The sequence below is a fragment of the Pan paniscus genome, chromosome 20 (assembly GCF_029289425.2).
Source record: "Pan paniscus chromosome 20, NHGRI_mPanPan1-v2.0_pri, whole genome shotgun sequence".
Classification (NCBI taxonomy): Eukaryota; Metazoa; Chordata; class Mammalia; order Primates; family Hominidae; genus Pan; species Pan paniscus.
Window position 1 is genome coordinate 50,961,031 of NC_073269.2, and position 22,189 is coordinate 50,983,219.

The 22,189-nt window shown below is 56.2% G+C and overlaps 1 protein-coding gene across 1 annotated transcript; it reads left to right on the forward strand.

Moving 5' to 3' along the window:
• Positions 1-7,077: 7,077 nt before the first annotated feature.
• Positions 7,078-19,719, forward strand: BCAM (basal cell adhesion molecule (Lutheran blood group)). Its single transcript, XM_003817547.6, has 15 exons — positions 7,078-7,234; positions 9,183-9,304; positions 10,469-10,697; positions 10,784-10,854; positions 11,571-11,667; positions 11,759-11,941; positions 12,472-12,608; positions 12,924-13,080; positions 16,831-16,946; positions 17,050-17,191; positions 17,365-17,501; positions 17,655-17,799; positions 17,891-18,035; positions 19,013-19,130; positions 19,224-19,719. Exons 1-15 carry the CDS (start codon positions 7,153-7,155, stop codon positions 19,227-19,229), a joined length of 1,887 nt encoding a protein of 628 aa, XP_003817595.4. The 5' UTR covers positions 7,078-7,152; the 3' UTR covers positions 19,230-19,719.
• Positions 19,720-22,189: the final 2,470 nt, after the last annotated feature.

Sequence of the window (22,189 nt, forward strand, 5' to 3'; positions counted from 1 at the left end):
GAGTTCAGACCCCAGCCCCTCCTCCCCCAGACCCAGGAGCCCAGACCCCAGCCCCTCCTCCCTCAGACCCAGGAGCCCAGACCCCAGCCCCTCCTCCCTCAGACCCAGGAGTCCAGGTCCCCAGCCCCCTCCACCCTCAGATCTTCAAATGGAATCTGGGGCCAGGCACGGTGGCGCACGCTTGTAATTCCAAGGCTTTGGGAGGCCAAGTGGGAAAGACTGAGCCTAGGAAGCTGAGGTTGCAGGGAGCTGTGATTGTGCCACAGCAATCCAGCCTGGGTGACAGACCGAGATCCTGTCTTAAAAAAAGAAAAAAAAAGAAACTGGGCCCCCAGCCTTCTCTGTGATACCCAGGAGTCCTGCTCTCAGGATTTAGAAGTCCAGAATCCCAAGTTTTCTGAGAATCGGGCATCCAACCCTCCTGCTTCATCATGGCAAAAAAAATCCCTGGACCCAGACCCAGATATCCAGGTTAAGTCCCTGGTCAAAAGGACCACACATTTCCCTGATGGTTATCCACCTTGCCTTGCCACGGTCTGTGCTCATCCCTCTCTCTGTCCTTCATTCCTCTCCGACATCTTTCTCCCAGAGTAACTGCTAACTTCCAGTCTAAATCTTGCTGAGGAAGAAGAGATACCACCTCATGATTCATCTTGGAGTGACCCAAGCCTCCCTCCACCTTGTTTAAATTGCCCCATTCCCGGAGACCTTGCCCTGTGCCCAGCGCTGGGCTGAGCAATGCTGACCAGGAAGCAGTGATCACTGCCCCACTAGGGCTCACCTTCCACTAGAGGAAAGAGACCTGTCCCTAGATAGTGATGACCCAGAGTGGGCATGGCTGGGGTAGGGAATCCCAGGGGGCTACAGGAACCCAGAGTGGGCACCTGACTCAGCCTGGGAGGTCAGGGAGTGCTTCCAGGAGGAGGCGATGTCTGAGCTGATACTTAAAAGATGATGAGGCCAGACGTGGTGGCTCATGCCTGTAATCCCAGCACTTTGGGAGACTGAGGCAGGCGGGATGCTTGAGCTCAGAAGTTTGAGACCAGCCTGAGCAACGTGATGAAACTCCATCTCCACAAAAAATTTTGGAAAAATTAGCCAGGCATGGTGGCACATGCCTGTAAGTCCTAGCTACTCAGGAGGCTGAGGTGGGAGGATGGCTTGAGCCTGGGAGGTCAAGGCTTCAGTGAGCCGAGATTGCACCACTGCACTCCAGCCTGGGCAACATGGCAAGACCCTGTCTCAAAAAAGAAAAGAAAATTTTTTAAATGATGAAAAAGTATTCCAATGGACAGGAGGCTTGAAAGAATGTATCAGGGCCGGGCGCAGTGGCTCACAGCTGTAATCCCAGCACTTTGGGAGGCCGAGGCAGGTGGATCATCTGAGGTCAGGAGTGAAACCCCGTCTATACTTTCACCCCAACATGGTGAAACCCCATCTGTACTAAAAATACAAAAATTAGCCAGGCATGGTGGCGGGCACCTGTAATCCCAGCTACTCGGGAGACTGAGGCAAGAGAATCACTTCAACCCAGGAGATGGAGGTTGCAGTGAGCCGAGATTGTGCCATTGCACTCCAGCCTGGGCAACAAGAGCGAAAGTCTGAAAAAAAAAAAAAGGAAGGGAAGGAAAGGAAGGAAGGGAGGGAGAGAGAGGAAAAGGAAGGAGGGAAGGAAGGAAGGAGAGAAAGAAAAGAAAGGAAGGAAGGAAGAAAGAAAGAAAAGAAAGAAAGAGAATTATCACAGATTTAGTTCCAAGCAACAGACGCTACCTCAGGGGCAGAAAGGGAATTTATTGAGAGGATTTGGGGTCGCTCACAGAATCCCAGGAGTGAACTGGGGAATCAGGATTGGAAAGTGAGCAGGAAGAATCCTGGCAACTGGCCAGCAATGGTAACCCAGCCACAGTGACACCACAGAACCGGTCTGATGAGGCCATGCTGGCGATGGCCACTAGACACTGTAGTTGTCTCGCTGCCTCTGCTGCCCCAGAAATAGGATATGGCTGCTCTTCTCATTAGCTGTTGCTGGTAATAAATCACTTCACAACTTAGCCGCAAATGACAGCAATCATTGCATTAAGTCTCATGGTTGCTGTGGGCTGGGATTTGAAGAAAGGCGTGGCTGGTTTGTTTTGGCTCAGGATGCAAACAAACAGTGCAATCAGTGATGCTTGCCACAGGGCGGCTGGGGGTGCTGGACAAGTGGGCATCTCCCTGTGGTCTCAGGGCCTCCCCCACCATATAGTCTCTGCACTGGCCAGCTTGGGCTTCCCCACAGCATGGCTGCCTCAAGGTAGTCAAACTTTATATGGCCGCTGAAGACCCAGGCAGAAGCTGCATGGCCTTTTCTAGCTCATTTTGGGAGTTCCGCAACTTCACTTCAGCTGAATTCTGTTGGTTGTATGCAAGTCACCAAACTGCACAGATTTGAGAGGAGGGTGCCATAGACCCCAGCTCTTGATGGAAAGAGTATCAAGCTCTCATTGTGGAAACACATGTGGGATGAAAGACACTGTCACAACATGGCAAAACCCCATTCCTACAAAAAAAAAAAATTTAACTAGGAGTGGTGGTGCACACCTGTACTCACAGCTACCCAGGAGGCTGAGGTGAGAGGATCACTTGAGCCCTGGAGGACGAGGCTGCAGTGAGCCATGATCATGCCATTGCACTCCAACCTGGGTGACAGAGCAAGACCCTGTCTCAAAAAGAAAAAAGAAAGAGATTGTTGTAGCCGTCTTTGGAAAACAGAATCTGTCCCAGCTGCCATGCATGGCTGGAAGAGATGGCCAATTCCTGATATTCAAAAGTGTGGAAGGATTTGCCAAGCTTAAGTCACCTTAGCTCCAACAGATGCAGGAAAGCAAACATCCATTCTTGTTGGCTTCAAGAGTGGGCAACAGAGGCTTTCAGACAGTAGGAATTTCCTTAAATGTGGGAAGGGGCTGCAGATGCTAGGTAATCCTTCCTGCAAAATATCTACTATAGCCCGCTCCTTTGGGTTTTTTTGTTGTGTTTTGTTTTTTAGACAAGGTCTCACTCTTTCACCCAGGCTGGAGTGCAGTAGCACGATCTTGGCTCGTTGCAGCCTTGATCTCCCCAGTTCAAGCGATCCTCCCACCTCAGCCTCCTGAGTAGCTGGGACTACAAGCACAAACCACCACCACCCCCGGTTAATATGTATTTTTTGTAGATACAGGGTTTTTCCATGTTGCCCAGGCTGGTCTCAAATTCCTGGGCTCAAGCGATCCGCCTGCCTCAGCCTCCCAAAGTGCTGGGATTGTAGGTATGAGCCACCACAGCTGGCTTTGAATGTTCAGTATCAATAGGCCCTTTGCAGAAGTTCTTATCGAAACTTTCCCTGCACAACCGTCTCTCATTGTACAATCAAAAAATGCATTCACGCTGCCACCCAAGACAAAAAGTTTCAATAGTTCCACTTTCCAGATCTGAGACTGGAATCAGGGAAGAACCATTCCCCTCCAAATATGTCATTCTCCCCATATTCCACAAGCTGTGAGCTAGTTGTAAAGTTAATCGTCACACACTGTGTGAAAAATAATGGGAAAAAAGGTCAAGAAAAGATAGGTCAGCCAGGCGCTGTGGCTTCCGCCTGTAATCCCAACATTTTGGGAGGCTGAGGCTGGTGGATCACCTGAGGTTAGGTGTTCGAAACCAGCCTGGCCAACATGGTGAAACCCTGTCTCTACTAAAAACACAAAATTAGCCGGGCATGGTGGCGCATGCCTGTAATCCCAGCTACTTGGGAGGCTGAGGCAGGAGAATTGCTTGAACCTGGGAGGCGGAGGTTGCAGTGAGCCAAGATCACGCCATTGCATTCCAGCCTGGGCAACAAGAGTGAAACTCCGTCTCAAAAACAATGAAAAGGTAAGTCTGGCCAACCGTGATGGCCCACACCTGTAATCCCAGCACTTTGGGAGGCTGAGGTAGGAGGATCGCTTGAGCCCAGAGTTTCAGAAAAGATAAGCCTTGTTAGTTAAAATATGTGAGGATATACACCTGCGGCAGCATGGATGGAATTAGAACTTTTTTTTTTTTGATACTGAGTCTCACTCTGTCACCCAGGCTGGGGTGCAATGGCATGATCTCAGCTCACTGCAACCTCTACCTCCTAGGTTCAAGCAATTCTCCTGCCTCAGCCTCCCGAGTAGCTGGGATTACAGGCACCTGCCACAACCCCCGGCTAATTTTTTTATTTTAAGTAGAGAGGGGGTTTCACCATGTTGGCCAGGCTGGTCTCGAACTCCTGACCTCGGGTGATCCGCCCACCTCGGCCTCCCAAAGTGCTGGGATTGCAGGCATGGGCCACCATGCCTGGCCATTTTTATATTTTTTTGTAGAGACGGGGTTTCGCTATGTTGCCCAGGCTGGTCTCAAACTCCCGGGCTCAAGCAGTCCTCCCGCCTCAGGCTCCTAAATTGCTGGGATTACAGACGTGAGTCCCTGCGGCTGACCTGGACCTCCGCTTTTACCCTAAGTGAGACAGAAGTCATGGGAGGACCCTGGGGCAGAAGAGTGACATGAGTTGATTCACATGTAAAAGGAATCCTTCAGGCTGTTTTGTGAGAATAAATTACAGGGGACAAAGGCAGATGATGTTACAAGACTAGTTTCTGCAAGTCTGCAAGGGGCCACGGCTGCTGTTTTGGTGTTTCTGACTTTTCTCCTTCATACACATGCCATAGAGTTCTCCTCCCTCACCCAGAACCTCAGATGGCTAGGTTCTTCTTTTTTTTTTTTTTTTTTTTGAGACAGAATTTCACTCTTGTTGCCCAGGCAACATGGTGCAGTGGCACGATCTCAGCTCAGTGCAACCTCCACCTCCCAGATTCAAGTGATTCTCCTGCCTTAGCTTCCTGAGTAGCTGAGATTACAGGCATGTGCCACCACGCCCAGCTAATTTTGTATTTTTAGTAGAGATGCGGTTTCACCATGTTGGTCAGGCTGGTCTCGAACTCCTGACCTCAGGTGATCCACCCACCTCGGCCTCCCAAAGTGCTGGGATTACAGGCATGAGCCACAGCGCCCAGCCTCAGCTGGCTGGGTTCTTGAGGGAGGTGGAAGTGGGGGATGGCTGCTGAGAGGGCATGTACCAGGGTCCAGCCCAAACAGAAGGTGCACAGGCTGGGGACAGAAGAGCTAGGGTATGGGTGTCGGTGCTCACAGTGTGTGAGCTTAACAGCACCTGGGACTGTCTTGGAGTGCCGCCGCATTCCCCGTGAATGAGTTTGTATTGTGTATCCTGGGATGCTCCAGTCTGGATGGAATCTGCACGTGAGCTTGTGTGCCTTGCAAACAAACCTACCCTGAGCACCTGCACTGTGTCTGGTCTTGTGCTGGGCGGGGTGCCCAGGGGAGGAGCCCTTAGCTCACCACAGTGATCGAGACATCCCTGGCCCTGCCCTCACAGGCTCACAGTCCACTGAGGGAGACAGACCTATCCCCAGCCAGGGACCCCCAGAGTGTGCCGGGCTCAGGTGGGGGAGCCCAGAGGGGGAACCTGACCCAGCCAGGGAAGGCAGAGGGGACTTGCTGGAGGGGGGGCTGGTACAGTTGATCCTAAAAGGTCTTTCCCAATGTAACAGTTGCTCTGTAGGATGGATGCAGTGGCTCATGCCTGTAATCCCAGCACTTTGGAAGGCAGGAGGATCACTTGAGCCCAAGAGTTGGAGACCAGCCTGGGCAACATAGTAATACCCTGTTTCTATTACCAAAAAAATACAAAAATTAGCTGGACATGGTAACACAAGCCTATAGTCCCAGCTCCTTGGGAGGCTGAAGTGGAAGGATTGCTTGAGCCCCGGCGGTTGAGGTTTCAATGAGCTATGATTGCGCCCACTGCACTCCCGGCTGGGCAACAGAGCGAGACCCTGTCAAAAACAAAACAAACAAACAAAAAAAACGTTGCTCTCCTGTATGACCAATGGATAAAGTAACCTTGACCAGTCTAATAACTCCCAGGCTGACCTGTAATCCAAGCCTTCTCTGTATGTCTGAGCAGGCAAAGCCCAGCTCCAGGGCTACCTCAACCCCCAGGCTGATCAGAAGCCTGGGTAACCTCTCCCAGTGTGGCCAGCGACCCCCCACCCTCCCACGTTCTGACCACTGTCCTGGGCAACTAGTGACATCTAGTGGGGGATTTTGTCCCAGTCTGACCTGGCCTGTAGGGGCCTTGGGCAGTCGGACCTGTGATCCACGCTTCCTAGCAGTGGCTGGACTCCTCCCCCTTCCCGCAGGTGCCCTGGCCTCTTCCCCTGCCCTCCTCACCTGCTCCGGCCAGCCTGACTCCTCCCCTCCCCACAAGGTTGGGAGGGAATGAAGGAGAGAGCGGGAAGGAGGAAGGGAGGGTGGCATTCCTGGGATTCCCTGGATAGGGGGAAGAGTGGGAGGGCCTTCCATGGGTGAGCGAGCAGAGAGGGCACCCCGTACCCCACCCCCAGCCCCATCATCGAAGCGGCCTAGGAGGACCTGGATTTGAAGACCATTGAAGATAAGAGATTAAACCGGTTGATTCCAGGCTACTGGTCAGACGAGGAAAGCAGCCCAGAGCACTGACCACAGGGGAAAACATCTCCGGGCATACTGGGAGCAGCTGCTGGGGGCCACTGGTCAGGCTGCAGGGGTCACTGGTTGGATTGGGAGAGGCCAGTGCAGGCCACTCGGACGGCACGCTTGGGGCCATTAGTTACACTGGGAGAGGCCATCGCAGGCCACAGGTTGCAGTGGGGTCCTCTGGTTAAAATCGACGATGCCAGCCCAGGCTGCTGGTCACAGTGGGGACGAGTCCCCAAGGCCCCTGGTCAGAATAACGAGGAGAGGGTCCGCGATTGCCTGGTGAGATCCCAGCTCGGGTCACTGGCTACACTGGTCGATCAGGCCCCCCGCTGCAGGCGCTGGTCAGTAAGCCCGGACAGCTCTAGGCTTGGGGGCGGACGAGCCCCGAGCCTGGCCCCGTGCACTGGGAGGTCCGCTCCGGGCAGTGGGAGGTCCTGGCCCCGCGCCCGGGCATGGGGGGACGAGGGGGGCCTGGAGGGCGGGGCGGGGCGGGGCTGCCGGGGGCGGGGCCTCTGGCTCCCAGCCCCGCAGCGGCCGAGCTGCAGCCGGGGCTCAGTCTCCGCCGCCGCCGTGAACATGGAGCCCCCGGACGCACCGGCCCAGGCGCGCGGGGCCCCGCGGCTGCTGTTGCTCGCAGTCCTGCTGGCGGCGCACCCAGGTATGGCTCGGGCTGAGGGCAAGGTGGGACTGGGGAGAGGCCCCTGGGGACCCCGGGAAAGCGAGGAGAAAGGGCTTTACCCTGACCCCAGGAAGCAAAATGTGGGGACCCCAAGGAGGAGGGATATGGGAGTGTTGGAAGGTACGCCTTCCAGTGAGAGAGATCTGGGGACAGCCAGGCAGGAGAGCTGGGGATACCCAGGCGGTGGATCAGAGACAACCAGAGAAGTCAGCCCCCTTCCCACTCAGCACCCTGGAATCTGGGTCCCACCTGCCTCCTCCCTCAGACCCTGGAATCTGGGCCCCCAGCCCCTCTTTCCTCAGACCCAGGAGTCCAGGCCTCCAGTGGCTAGAATAGCTTCCCCCAGGGCACAGAGGATCAAAACCCCAGGGCTTTCTCCCTCAAAGGTCCTCAAGTTTTGAGAGGTCCAGGGACCCCTTAGAGAAGCGAGGACCATGTGTCCCCACACCAGCGATCCACATGTATTTAGGAGTTTCCAGAGTCTAGTATAAAGAACCCGCCTCCCTCAGGAAAGGGCTGGAGCACCAGCCTCGGGCAGTGACAGTGGAACAAAGTGTTTCCAAGTGACAGGCCCCCTTCCTGGGGCCTCAGCTACATTTACACACCTGCATGGGGATAGAAGGAGAGGAGGCCTGGGGCTGGGGGGTGGGGGTGGGGGTGCTGGGGACAGAGGGACAGAGAGATGAGAGAGATTGGGGAAGAGAGAGGAAATCTCTGCCTCCACTTGTCTGCAGATCAGACCCAGCCTTAGGCACCAGCCTGGACCCCGTCACCCCTCCCTGGGGACAGGCTGGGGCCAGAGGTGAGCGCTTGGGAATCCAGGCCCCTGGCACACTCATGGTCAACAGTGGGTCCCCAGGGGTAGGGCTGGGCCAGATTGAGCAGAGAAGGGAAGGGAGTTTCTAAGAAGCACTGAGAGCTGATGCCAGGATGCCAGCCCAGAGGGTGAGGGAGGGTGGTGGTTTTTCTACAAGAACTACTCCACCAGGCCCCAGCCTCCTCTTCCCTCTGATCCCAGGAGTCCAGGTGCCCAGCTTCCCAAGATCCTGGGCCTCAACCTTATCCTTTTGCAAGATGACTCGACTTATCCCGTTTGCTGTTGTATCAAACTGAGAGGGGGGCCAAGAGGCGGCTGGGGGCTCTGGCTCCAGGCCGGGCAGGTCTCAGCCAGCCTGTCCCTCCCACATTCCTGAAACCTGCCCAGCCCTGTCCCCCCTCACTGCCCCCACACACCCATCCCGCCTAAGCTCCGGGCCCAGCCGCAGCCCACACCCCAGCCCCTCACTCATGGGAGAGCGGAAGAGACCCAGGGACTGAGTGGTGCAGGTGCAGAGAGAGGCAGAGACAGGGACAGAGATGGAGACCCAAGAGGAGAGACACACGCAAAGGTGGAGACCAGGATGGAGAGAGACATTTATCCATCATCACAGAGGTGGCCCTGCCCAGGGTGCTGGAGGGAAATGGCTGAGCCAGGCCTGGCCCTGCCCTGGGGGGTGGCGTGTGCTCTGTTGGGATAGGCAAGGGCTGGTGCAGTATTACCCCAGGAGTGTTCAGCGGAGGCCACAGGGCCCTGTGCAGCCCAGAGGAGGAGCCCTGAGCTCTGCAAGTACAGGGAGAGATGGATTTGAGACCCAGAGATGCAGGGAGAAGGGATGGAGGGCGAAAGGATCTCAGGGAGGAGGGGCTGGGGCCTAGACTCCTGGGTCTGAGGGAGGAGGGGCTGGGGCCTAGACTCCTGGGTCTGAGGGAGGAGGGGACAGGGGCCCAGATTCCTGGGTCTGAGGGAGGAGCGGCTGGCACCTGGACTCCTGGGTCTGAGGGAGGAGGGGCTGGGACCTGGACACTTGTGTCCTGGGGGAGAGGGGACCCTGTCTGGAGGGCTCTTCCTGTTGGTGTGGTGGACGATAGCTCAGTTGCTCTCTTGCAGATGCCCAGGCGGAGGTGCGCTTGTCTGTGCCCCCGCTGGTGGAGGTGATGCGAGGAAATTCTGTCATTCTGGACTGCACCCCTACGGGAACCCACGACCATTATATGCTGGAATGGTTCCTTGTGAGTGCTTGGGGCTGGGGGGCCTGGAGTCAGGGCACAGCAGGGCAGCAAAGGTTCATTCTCTCATCAGTGCCTAAGGCCTGTAGAGATCCACCAAGCCACACTCCTTGTTACAGATGGGGTCACTGAGTCCCACTGAGGGGAAGGGATCTGCAAGGTGCCCCGTGTCTAGGCACAGCCAAGTCTAGAATGACATTGACCTGCTCTGGACTGCGGGCTCTTGAGAGAGAGAACAGAGACAGACATCAAGAAAGCAGAAGCCAGGCACGGTAGCTCACGCCTGTAATCCCAGCACTTTGGGAGGCCCAGGCGGGTGGATCACCTGAGGTCAGGAGTTCGAGACCAGCCTGGCAAACATGGCGAAACCCCGTCTACAAAAATACAAAAATTAGCGGGCGTGGTGGCGGGCATCTGTAATCCCAGCTACCCAGGAGGCTGAGGTAGGAGAATCACTTGAACCTGGGAGGCGGAGGTTGCAGTGAGCTGAGATCATGCCACTGCACTCCACCCTGGGCAAAAAGAGCGAAACTCCATCTCAAAAAGAAAAAGAAAGAAAAAAAGAAAGCAGGAGACTCGAGGGGTCAGGGAGGACTAAAGAGGAGAGAAGGCCAGGCACGGTGGTTCACGCCTGTAATCCCAGCACTTTGGGAGGCCGAGGCGGGTGGATCACGAGGTCAAGAGATCAAGACTGTCCTGACCAACATGGTGAAACCCCGTCTCTACTAAAAATACAAAAATTAGCTGGGCGTGATGGCATGTGCCTGTAATCCCAGCTACTCAGGAGGCTGAGGCAGGAGAATCGCTTGAACCTGGGAGGTAGAGGTTGCAGTGAGCCGAGATCGAGCCAATGCTCTCCAGCCAGGCGACAGAGCAAGACTCTATCTCAAAAAAAAAGAGGAAAGAAAATGAGAGACAATCGGGAGAGGGAGAGACCGAGAGGAGAAGGGATGGGACCGGAATGAGATGGAGAAAAGGAGACAGGAAAAATCAAGAACTGATAGGGAATGGGGGCAGGAGAAGGTGGGGAGGGACAGAGGGACCAGGGAGACCCATAACAAGAGGAAAAGAGGCAGAGCCAGGAGCTGCAGAGAGAAAGGACCCAGAGAGAGAGAGACTGAGGAGCGCTGGGACACCCGGAGCTGAGAGCCTGCCCCGCGCCCACAGACCGACCGCTCGGGAGCTCGCCCCCGCCTAGCCTCGGCTGAGATGCAGGGCTCTGAGCTCCAGGTCACAATGCATGACACCCGGGGCCGCAGTCCCCCATACCAGCTGGACTCCCAGGGGCGCCTGGTGCTGGCTGAGGCCCAGGTGGGCGACGAGCGAGACTACGTGTGCGTGGTGAGGGCAGGGGCGGCAGGCACTGCTGAGGCCACTGCGCGGCTCAACGTGTTTGGTAAGTGTCCTCGGGCATCCCCCGAAGGGAGGCAGGCAGGGAGGGGCGCAGGGCAGGGGCTCCTGACGTGAACGTCTTTTTCACAGCAAAGCCAGAGGCCACTGAGGTCTCCCCCAACAAAGGGACACTGTCTGTGATGGAGGACTCTGCCCAGGAGGTACCTCTCGGGTGGACCTTGGCCCCAGGGTCCTGGAGGAGGAGGGGACAGGGCCCTGGACCCCTGGGTCTGAGGGAGGAGGGGCTGGGGACCCCTGGGTAATAAAGGAGGAGGGGTAAGGCCAGGCGAGGTGGCTCATGCCTGTAATCCCAGCATTTTGGGAGGCAGAGGCAGGCGGATCACCTGAGGTCAGGAGTTCCAGACCAGCCTGGCCAACATAATGAAACCCCGTCTCTACTAAAGATACAAAAATTAGCCGGGTGTGTTGGTGTGCAACTGTAATCCCAGCTGCTCGGGAGGCTGAGACAGGAGAATCACTCGAACCCAGAAGGCAGAGGCTACAGTGAGCTAAGATCACACCACTGAACTCCAGCCTGGGCCACAGAGCAATACTCCGTCTCAAAAAAAAAAAAAAAAAAGAAGAAGAAGAAAAGAAAAAGAAAAGAAAAAAGAAAGGAAGGGCAGAGGGGGAAGACTCCTGTGTCCTAGGAAGGAGAGAGCTGGGGGACCCAGAATCCTTGGTCCCTGGAGGATGGTGCTGGAGGCCTGGACTCTTTAGTCTGAGTCGGGGACTAGGAATTCGGACTCCTGGGTCCTGGGAGAGTCGGGAGTTAGGAGCCCGGCTCATGAGTCTGAGTGGGGAGAACTCCTGAGAGAGGAGCCCCGACTTCAGAGTCCCAGCTCCAAGCCCAGGGCCATGCCCGTGTCTGCCTCAGATCGCCACCTGCAACAGCCGGAACGGGAACCCGGCCCCCAAGATCACGTGGTATCGCAACGGGCGGCGCCTGGAGGTGCCCGTAGAGATGAACCCAGGTGAGCAGCGCAGGAGCGCGGCAGGACGTGGGCTGGGGTGGGTGGCGGGGCTAGGGCCTGGCTGACTGCCACCTCCCCCGATCTCTCCCAGAGGGCTACATGACCAGCCGCACGGTCCGGGAGGCCTCGGGCCTGCTCTCCCTCACCAGCACCCTCTACCTGCGGCTCCGCAAGGATGACCGAGACGCCAGCTTCCACTGCGCCGCCCACTACAGCCTGCCCGAGGGCCGCCACGACCGCCTGGACAGCCCCACCTTCCACCTCACCCTGCACTGTGAGTCTGTCTGGCCTTTGACCTCTGACCTCAGGCTCCACACCTCATGAGGCCTGACCCTCCACCCGGGGGCTTCACACTCCGCTCTGACCCTCTGCCTCCCTACTTCATGCTAAAAAAAAATGTGCTAGTGCTGGCCACTGACCTCTGACCTCAATTGGTCGCACAAGCCCCATCCTGACCTCTGACCTCCGACCTCCACTTAGCACCCTGGGCCCCATGAAGTTTATGACTAAATGGTGCTTTCCACCTTCTCACACTGAATCCGGTCCCCCTATGACATCTGGCTCCAAGTCTTACACTGACCCATCGCCCATACGGACCTCTGACTCTTGACCTATACTCTTAGTTTATTTCAACCTCTGAACTCTGGCACTCAGAATAAGTGTGAACCTGAGGCTTGAAACCTATGACCCGTAACCTTTGACCCGCCATAGCCCTCACCTGGGATGCAGGGCTGACCTCTCGCCTGTCCTCTAGCCTTGACCCTTCCCCTGATCACAATTCCCATCTCCCTGCCCTTCCCTTAGATCCCACGGAGCACGTGCAGTTCTGGGTGGGCAGCCCGTCCACCCCAGCAGGCTGGGTACGCGAGGGTGACACTGTCCAGCTGCTCTGCCGGGGGGACGGCAGCCCCAGCCCGGAGTATACGCTTTTCCGCCTTCAGGTGACCCACCCAAGGGTCCCTCTGGGATCCACCCCCCAGCCCCTGACCTCTGTGACCTACTAACCTGCATAACTTCTAATGTGGGACCTGGGAGGCCCCATGGCTTAGGCAGCCACCTGATCTGGTGGCCCACGAACTAAAAGGACCTCTGACCCCTGATTTGAGAGAGTCAGGACTTAGCATGCCACCTGACTTGATGGCCCCTGACCCCTGATTCTGGCTTAGCATGACACTAACCTGGTGGCTTCTGACCTAGCATAAGCCCGCTGAACCGGGGTGGCTTCTGAACCTGGTTCCTCGTCCCCCGTCTCCCAGGATGAGCAGGAGGAAGTGCTGAATGTGAATCTCGAGGGGAACTTGACCCTGGAGGGAGTGACCCGGGGCCAGAGCGGGACCTACGGCTGCAGAGTGGAGGATTACGACGCGGCAGATGACGTGCAGCTCTCCAAGACGCTGGAGCTGCGCGTGGCCTGTGAGAGCCCTGGGGGAACGGGCGGGCAGGAGGGGCCCTGGCATCAGTGCCTCTGCGCCCTCCTCCCTACAGCCCTGAAGTTGCTCTGTCATCCCAAACACTCTGCCTTCAACCCTTTCTCTGCATTTCTTGGGGGTTTTTCTGGTTGTTTTTTTTTTTTTTTTTTTTTTCAGAGACAGGACCTGGCTATGTTGCCCAGGCTGGTCTCGAACTCCTCATGCGATCCTCCTGCCTTGCTCTCCCAAAGTGCTGGGATTACAGGAGTGAGCCACCGCATCTTGTCGAGAGCTCTTTCCGTAGCACAGACCTGACCCTCCTCTGCTCAGAATCTGCCATGGCTCCCCAGTACCCTTGGGAGAAGCCCAGGTGTCTCACCACGGCCTTCAAGGTCCACCTGGCCAGTTCCACCATTAGCTAGCTGATCCTTCTCCCCAGTCAAGGCTATCTCCTCATCACCCCCCAGGCTCCTCTGGTTCCTACCTTCACTGCCCATCCTTCCTACCGTCTATTTCTCACCAATCCCTTGAATCCCAGGCTTCTAAGAATGCTTTTCAGTTCATTCGCATCCAGGCCCTGGGGAAAGGCTGTATTCTCCCTTGGCACTTCTTACATATCCCTTCCTGGGCTAGACCCTGCGCCAGATGCTGGGGACACATCTGTGAACAAGACAGACCACCCCTGTTATTTCAGTAGGGGAGACAGATGGTAAATGCTAACTAAGCCCTTTCGTAACAGTAGTGTATCTACAGGTGATATCACCAGTGAGAGAGAGCAGGAGAGGGGATTATTTTAGGTGGCGGGTGTTGCAGTCTGCTTTCCTGAGAAGCAGATTCTGACTTGGATGTTTTCAGGCAAGAAGTTTATGGGAAGTACCCTGGGTTCCACACCTCTTGGGTCTAGGGAGGTAAAGGAAGCAAGATTTGGCAAGGGGAGAAGTTGGACTGAAGTCTAAGGAAGGTCTCAGGCTGGGTGCAGTGGTTTATCCCTATAATCCCAGCACTTTGAGAGGCTGAGGCAGGAGGATTGTATGAGCCCAGGAGTTTGAGGCCAGCGTGGGCAACAGAGGGAGACCCCATTTGCACACACACACACAAAAATTAAAAATTAGCCAGGCATAGTGGCACACACCTGTAGTCCCAGCTACTCGGAGGCCCAGGTGGGAGGATCGCTTGAGTCTGGAAGGTTGAAACTGCAGTGAGCCAAGATTGTGCCACTGCACTCCAGCCTGAGCGACAGAGAAAGACCCCGTCTCAGGAAAAATAAAAATAAAAAAGTAGGCCGGGCCCCGTGGCTCATGCCTGTAATCCCAACACTTTGGGAGGCCGAGGTGGGTGGATCACCTGAGGTCAGGAGTTAGAGACCAGCCTGGCCAACATAGTGAAACCCCCTCTGTACTAAAAGTTAGCTGGGTGTGGTGGCATGCACCTGTAATCCCAGCCACTCAGGAGCCTGAGGCAAGAGAATCGCTTGAACCCAGGAAGCGGAGATTGCAGTGAACTGAGATCGTGCCATTGCACTCCAGCCTGGGCAACAGAGTGAGACTCCATCTCAGAAACAAATAAAAGAAAGAAAGAGGGCCTCAGTCAGCCCCACGGGGCACTTGGAATCCAGGATGGCCCTTCACAGTTGTCCCCAGTTGGGGTGAGGGGGCTGGGCCTTAATAACCTCTACATCAACCAGTCCTCAGAGGTGTGCTGGCCTTAGGCAAGGGGCTCTCAGCAGCTGAGGCAGCTCCCAGAGAGGGGTGACAGCTGCAGGCTGACAGCTGTCACCCTTCTTAGCAGCTGGTGGAATAAGTCCTTCCGTGCTGTAGGAAAGATCTGGGTGTCCACAATAGGGGAGGTCAGGGAAGCCTCTGAGAAGAGACATTTAAGTGAGACTCAGAAAAGCAGACAGCAGCCAGGCACGGTGGCTCACACCTGTAATCCCAGCACTTTGGGAGGCCGAGGCAGGTGGATCACCTGAGGTCAGGAGTTCGAGACCAGCCTGGCCAACATGGTGAAACCCCGTCTCTACTAAAAATATAAAAATTAGCCAGGCATGATGGCTGGCGCCTGTAATCCCAGCTACCCAGGAGACTGAGGCAGGAGAATCGCTTGATCCTGGGAGGCGGAGGTTGCAGTGAGCTGAGATCGTGCCACTGAACTCCAGCCTGGGTGACAGAGCAAGAATCTGTCTCAAAGAAAAAAGAAATTGGCCGGGCGCGGTGGCTCACACCTGTAATCCCAGCACTTTTGGGAGGCAGAGGCGGGCAGATCATGAGGTCAGGAGTTTGAGACCATCCTGGCTAACACGGTGAAACCCCGTCTCTACTAAAAATACAAAAAATTAGCCGGGCGTGGTGGCAGGTGCCTGTAGTCCCAGGTACTCGGGAGGCTGAGGCAGGAGAATGGCATGAACCCAGGAGGCAGAGCTTGCAGTGAGCTGAGATCCCGCCACTGCACTCTAGCCTGGGCGACAGAGCCAAACTCTCTCAAAAAAAAAAAAAAAAAAATGCAGAGAGCTACAAAAAGAGCACTGCAAGTAGAGTGAGCAAGTGCAAAGGCCCTGAGGCAGGCCCCAACTTGGTCTACTCAAGAAAAACAGCAAGAGAACGGGGTAGCTGGGAGCACAGGAGGAATGGGGAAGAGTGGGAGATGGTTCAAGAGGTGGGTGAGGGCCAGACCAGGCAGCATCTTTTAGGCACCCTCAAGAAGTTTGGCCTCGATGCCAAGGGTACTGGGGAGCCACTGCAGGGTTTTATGCAGAGGGGAGGGATGACCAGTGGGTGGTTTTTTTTTTTTTTTTTTTTGAGTCAGAGTCTCACTCTGTCACCCAGGCTGGAGCGCAGTGACACGATCTCGGCTCACTGCAACCTCCACCTCCCAGGTTCAAGCGATTCTCCTGCCTCAGCCTCCCAAGTAGCTGGGACTATAGGCATGCACCACTATGCCCAGCTAACTTTTGGATTTTTAGTAGAGATGGGGTTTCACCATGTGACCAGGCTGGTCTCGAACTCCTGACATCAGGTGATGCACCCGCCTCGGCCTCCCAAAGTGCTGGGGTTATAGGCATGAGCCACCGTGCCCGGCCTGACCAGTGGATGTTTTAAAGAGGTCCCTCTAGCTGCTCAGTGGAGGATGGACAAGAGGGAGGAGCAGGCTAGTGAAGAGGTGGTTGAGACAGTCAAACCTGGGGCCAGAGATGGCAGGAAGCCAGAAGATTTGTCCTGGGAGCAGACCAGATAAAGACTTGCTGAGGCCAGGAGCAGGGGCTCACGCCTGTGATCCTAGCACTTTTGGGAGGTCAAGACAGGAGGATCACTTGAGGCCAGGAGTTTGAGACCCAGCCTGGCCAACATAGCAACACCTTGTCTCTATTCAAAAACAAAACTTTGCAGAAAAGATGTTTGGGGGTAACAGGGAGGTTACCCCACAGGTTGGGGTTTGAGCAAAAGGTTTGTGTGCTAAAGTCACAGAAGGGACACCTTCCACACCTAAGGTTATTCATTAACCTTGGGCTCAGATGTCAGCTCTGAAGAAAAGTAATTGACTTGGGCATGTCAATGTTGGGGTTAGACTGCTAGATTTTTGGTTGGAGAGCCTGGATGGGAGAATGGAGATTTCATGGAGATGGGGTAAACCAGGAGGATTACTTGCTGTTCTCTGCTTCCAACTGTCCATTCATGTTTGCACCCCCGATCGCCCCTGGAGAGCCCCTAATTGAGTGGGTGGCGGTCTGGGAAGAGTGACGGACTGTCCCCCACTGCAGATCTGGACCCCCTGGAGCTCAGCGAGGGGAAGGTGCTTTCCTTACCTCTAAACAGCAGTGCAGTCGTGAACTGCTCCGTGCACGGCCTGCCCACCCCTGCCCTACGCTGGACCAAGGTGAGAGGGAAAGGAGCCCCCTCGGGCCCTGCACTCGCACCCTCCTCTCTCCCCTCACTCCTCGCCCTCTCACAGCGTCCTCCTCCTCCTCTGCCCTTCCCAGGACTCCACTCCCCTGGGCGATGGCCCCATGCTGTCGCTCAGTTCTATCACCTTCGATTCCAATGGCACCTACGTATGTGAGGCCTCCCTGCCCACAGTCCCGGTCCTCAGCCGCACCCAGAACTTCACGCTGCTGGTCCAAGGTTCAGGGGGCAGGGAGGGGGTGGGCTTGGATGGGGACAGTGTGGGGTGTGGGACCTGGACAAACAGGACAAGTTCCTGAGTCCCTGGCTGGGGACTCCATCTTCTGCTCGATTCCTCTCTTCTCTCTCTCTCTCCTCTCCCTTCACTTTCTTCCCATCCCCACCACCCACAGGCTCGCCAGAGCTAAAGACAGCGGAAATAGAGCCCAAGGCAGATGGCAGCTGGAGGGAAGGAGACGAAGTCACACTCATCTGCTCTGCCCGCGGCCATCCAGACCCCAAACTCAGCTGGAGCCAATTGGGGGGCAGCGTAAGGGACCTTCCTCTCCACCCTGAGCCCCCTCTCACTCATCCAAGTATCACATCCTCCTTTCCACTTCCTGGGAGACTGGACGTCTTTCACCTCTGCCCTTGCCCCCACCCCTTGACCCCACCAGCCGGGGCCTGATCGGAGCCTCCACAGCCCGCAGAGCCAATCCCCGGACGGCAGGGTTGGGTGAGCAGCTCTCTGACCCTGAAAGTGACCAGCGCCCTGAGCCGCGATGGCATCTCCTGTGAAGCCTCCAACCCCCACGGGAACAAGCGCCATGTCTTCCACTTCGGCACCGGTGAGTGACTGAGGTGGTGGCAGAGGAGCCGGGTGTGGGGCAGACAGAGCCCACTGCCTGACCCACGCCTCTCTCCATCCTGTCCCTGCAGTGAGCCCCCAGACCTCCCAGGCTGGAGTGGCCGTCATGGCCGTGGCCGTCAGCGTGGGCCTCCTGCTCCTCGTCGTTGCTGTCTTCTACTGCATGAGACGCAAAAGGGGCCCCTGCTGCCGCCAGCGGCGGGAGAAGGGGGCTCCGTGAGTGGCCTGCTATCTGCAATGACCACCATAGCTTAACCCCATCCCCACCCTCAACCCCAAGCTCAACCCATAACCTCAACCACATCTTATCCTCCACCCCGCATCCCACCACATCCACCTCCATCCCCAACCCATCCTCATCCCCAACTACAGCCCCAAACCCAGCCCCAGACTAATCCACAGCCATCCCCAACTCATCCTCATACCCAACTACAGCCCCAAACCCAACCCAGGGCCATTCCCAAACCCATCCCCAAGCCAAACTCAACACCATCCCCTTCCCTAATCACCTCTCCTGCCCCTAGCTCAGCCTCATCCCCAACTCCATGCCTGTCTCCAATCCCAACCCTGCCCCCAATCTCCCCTCAACTCCAATCCATAACCCCCTTCAAACCATCCTCAACTAAGCTCCTCTCCAGCCCTGGCCACATCCCCATCCTCCCCCAACCTCCAGCCCCAACACCCATCATCCCCCTGAGCTCACCCTTAACTCCAATTTATCCTCCAAGCCTATCTCTCACCATCCAGCCCTCACCTAGCCATTTCCCAACCCTAGTCCTCCACCATCCCGAAGCCAACTTCACCCATGTCCCCATCCCCAATCTTGTCCCCATTCCTGACTCCAAATCCAACCCCTAAGCCTCCCCAAGCTCCTCCTATCTAACCTTGTCTCCAGCCCCAACCACATGGCCGTCCTCACCTCCAATCCGTAACCATCCCAGACCAATCCCAAAGCCAACTCCAGCTACATTCCCACCTCCAACCCCAATAGCATCTGCATCCCCATGCCCAACCCTAACCCCAGTGCCATTACCAGCCCATACCCCATCCCTATGCCATCCCCACCCAGCACACCCCCATCCTCACCTCCATCCCCAGCCGCATCCTAGTCCCACCCACCCCCATCCTCAGTTCCTCCCCCTGCCGTGTGCACCTCCAACACAACGCCTCCGCCCGCTGCCTCCTCCCCCCAGGCCGCCAGGGGAGCCAGGGCTGAGCCACTCTGGGTCGGAGCAACCAGAGCAGACCGGCCTTCTCATGGGAGGTGCCTCCGGAGGAGCCAGGGGTGGCAGCGGGGGCTTCGGAGATGAGGTGGGTGAGGGCCTGGGCCCCCTGGTGAGAGGGACCTGCTGGGCAGTGGAGCACGCCCATGGGCACAGGCTGACCTCTCCATCCGCTCCCCAGTGCTGAGCCAAGAACCTCCTAGAGGCTGTCCCTGGACCTGGAGCTGCAGGCATCAGAGAACCAGCCCTGCTCACGCCATGCCCGCCCCCGCCTTCCCTCTTCCCTCTCCCTGCCCAGCCCTCCCTTCCTTCCTCTGCCGGCAAGGCAGGGACCCACAGTGGCTGCCTGCCTCCGGGAGGGAAGGAGAGGGAGGGTGGGTGGGTGGGAGGGGGCCTTCCTCCAGGGAATGTGACTCTCCCAGGCCCCAGAATAGCTCCTGGACCCAAGCCCAAGGCCCGGCCTGGGACAAGGCTCCGAGGGTCGGCTGGCCGGAGCTATTTTTACCTCCCGCCTCCCTTGCTGGTCCCCCCACCTGACGTCTTGCTGCAGAGTCTGACACTGGATTCCCCCCCCTCACCCCGCCCCTGGTCCCACTCCTGCCCCCGCCCTACCTCCGCCCCACCCCATCATCTGTGGACACTGGAGTCTGGAATAAATGCTGTTTGTCACATCAACACCATCCTGTGGCCGGAGCTTCCTCTGGGAGTAGGGAGGGGAAGGGCGATGCAGGTGATTCCCTGCTCTCAGCTGCCCCCCCCCATCCGCCCCCTTGCAAGACCTCAGAAGACACCTGATGTCATGGAGAAAGAAATGAGACAGGGCTGGGCGCCGTGGTTCATTCTTGTAATCCCAGTGGTGGTGGCTCACGCCCGTAATCCCAGCACTTTAAGAGGCTGACACTGGAGGGTGGCTTCAGGCCAGGAGTTCAAGACCAGCCTGGGCAACATATGGAGACCCCATCGCTACAAATAATAATACTAACAATACAGAAATTAGCCAGGTGTGCCTATAGTCCCAGCTATTCAGGAGGCTAAGGTGGGAGGATTCCTTGAGCCCAGGAATACGAGGTTACAGTGAGCTATGATCACGCCATTGCACTCCAGCCTGGGTGACAAAGCGAGACTTCATCTCTAAAAAAAAAGAAGAAAACAAAAAGAGGCCAAGCTCAGTGGCTCAAACCTGTAATCCCAGCACTTTGGGAGACCAAGGCAGGGGGATCACTTTAGGTCAGGAGTTTGAGACCAGCCTGGCCAACATGGTGAAACCCCATCTCTACTAAAAATACAAAAAATTAGCCAGGCATGGTGGCACGAGCCTGTAATCCCAGCTACGTGGGAAACTGACGAGGAGAAAATCTTGAACCCAGGAGGCAGAGCTTGCAGTGAGCCGATATCGCACCACTGCACTCCAGCCTGGGCGACAGAGCGAGACACTCCGTGAAAAGAAAAGAAAAAGAAATGACAGCATGAGAGCGAGTGAGCACGCAGAGGGCGACTTAGCTGGCCGAGGGTGGACGGAAAGATGCCAGGTCCCGAGGGTGCTGGGCTTGGCCCCCGAGGACCAGCGTCTGCCTGGAGATGGGGTGCTGTCCCCTTAAGTAAAAGTTCCCAGTCTGTCTTGCCAGAGCCCCAGAGGGAATTGAAACTGGGCGAGGAAAAGCTCCCTCTTAGCTGTAGAGTCAATAGAATTAGGGATGGAGCCACCTCCTCTGGGGAGGAGTCCCTGGGGAAAGGGGGGAGCTGGGAGGAATCCAGAGAAAAGGGGGCCTGGGGCAGAGAGGACACACAGACATTACAAGGCCAAGAAAGAGGGACGTGAGAAAGGGATGGAAAGATTTAGGGGGAGGCAAGAGGGATGGGTTGGGAAGCTCCGAGAGAGCCCTGGAGTAAGAGACAAAAATAGATCTGGGGAGACAGACAAAAAAGAGTAGTGGGCCAGGTCCAGTGGCTCATGCCTATAATCCCAGCACTTTGGGAGGCTGAGGCAGGAGGATCTCTTGAGGCCAGGGGTTTGAGACCAGCCTGATCAACATACCAAGACCCCATCTCTACAAAAAATAAAAAATTAGCCGGGCATGGTGGCACACGACTGCAGTCCTCAGCACAGGCAAGAGGATCACTTGAGGCCAGCAGTTCAAGACCAGCCTGGGCAACATAGTGAGACCCCATCTCTACAAAAAATAAAAAATTAGCCGGGCATGGTGGCACACGACTGCAGTCCTCAGCACAGGCAAGAGGATCACTTGAGGCCAGCAGTTCAAGACCAGCCTGGGCAACATAGTGAGACCCCATCTCTACAAAAAAATAAAAAATTAGCCGGGCATGGTGGCAAACACCTGTGGTCCCGCACTTTGTGTGACCAAGGCAGGTGGTTCACTCGAGGCCAGTAGTTCAAGACCAGCCTGGGCAACACAGCAAGACCACATCTCTACATAATTTTTTAAAGAGAAATACAGAGAAAGAAGAACTGGAGTTCAGAGAGATCATTGCAGTTGGAAAGGGAGAGAGGAAATGCAAGCAGCAGCCTAGAAGGACGGAGGAGGGTAGCGGGAGGTCAGCACGGGTGACTGGCTGGCGACCTCACCTCTCTGAGCCTTTCTTGTGCATCGAATGGGGATCAATTGCACTTTGGCCACGGCGGGCTGCTGTGAGGTGTCAGTGTGATCTTAGAGCCATGTGGGATGATGGGGGCACTGCACTCACACACCACCCAGGGCCTCCTAGCATTGCCTTCTCAAATCTCAGGCACGCAGCTCCACTCTCTGCTCTCAGTCACCTCAGCCACAAAGTGGACAGAGTGGGATCTGTCACCATAGGAAATTGTTCGGATGCCACAGAAGCCTCCTTCCTGGTAGGTAAACCAAGCAGCCTGCCCAGGCAGAAGAGCTCATGGGCCACGTTAAGGCGCTCAGATCCCATGGTTTATTGAATTCATTTAAAACAAACACAAGGTTATTGTTTGTTTTTCAACCGTGTGGTGGTAGGAAGTGTTCCTGACGGTTTTCCCATGGCAATAATTTACTCCTTGATTTCACCCACCACTACTGTGACAGCTTTCTCTCACTGATTCACCCAAAAGTGGGCTTTTCTTTGTCATTCATTTTTTTTTTTTTTTGATGGAGTGCAGTGGCAAAATCATAGCTCACT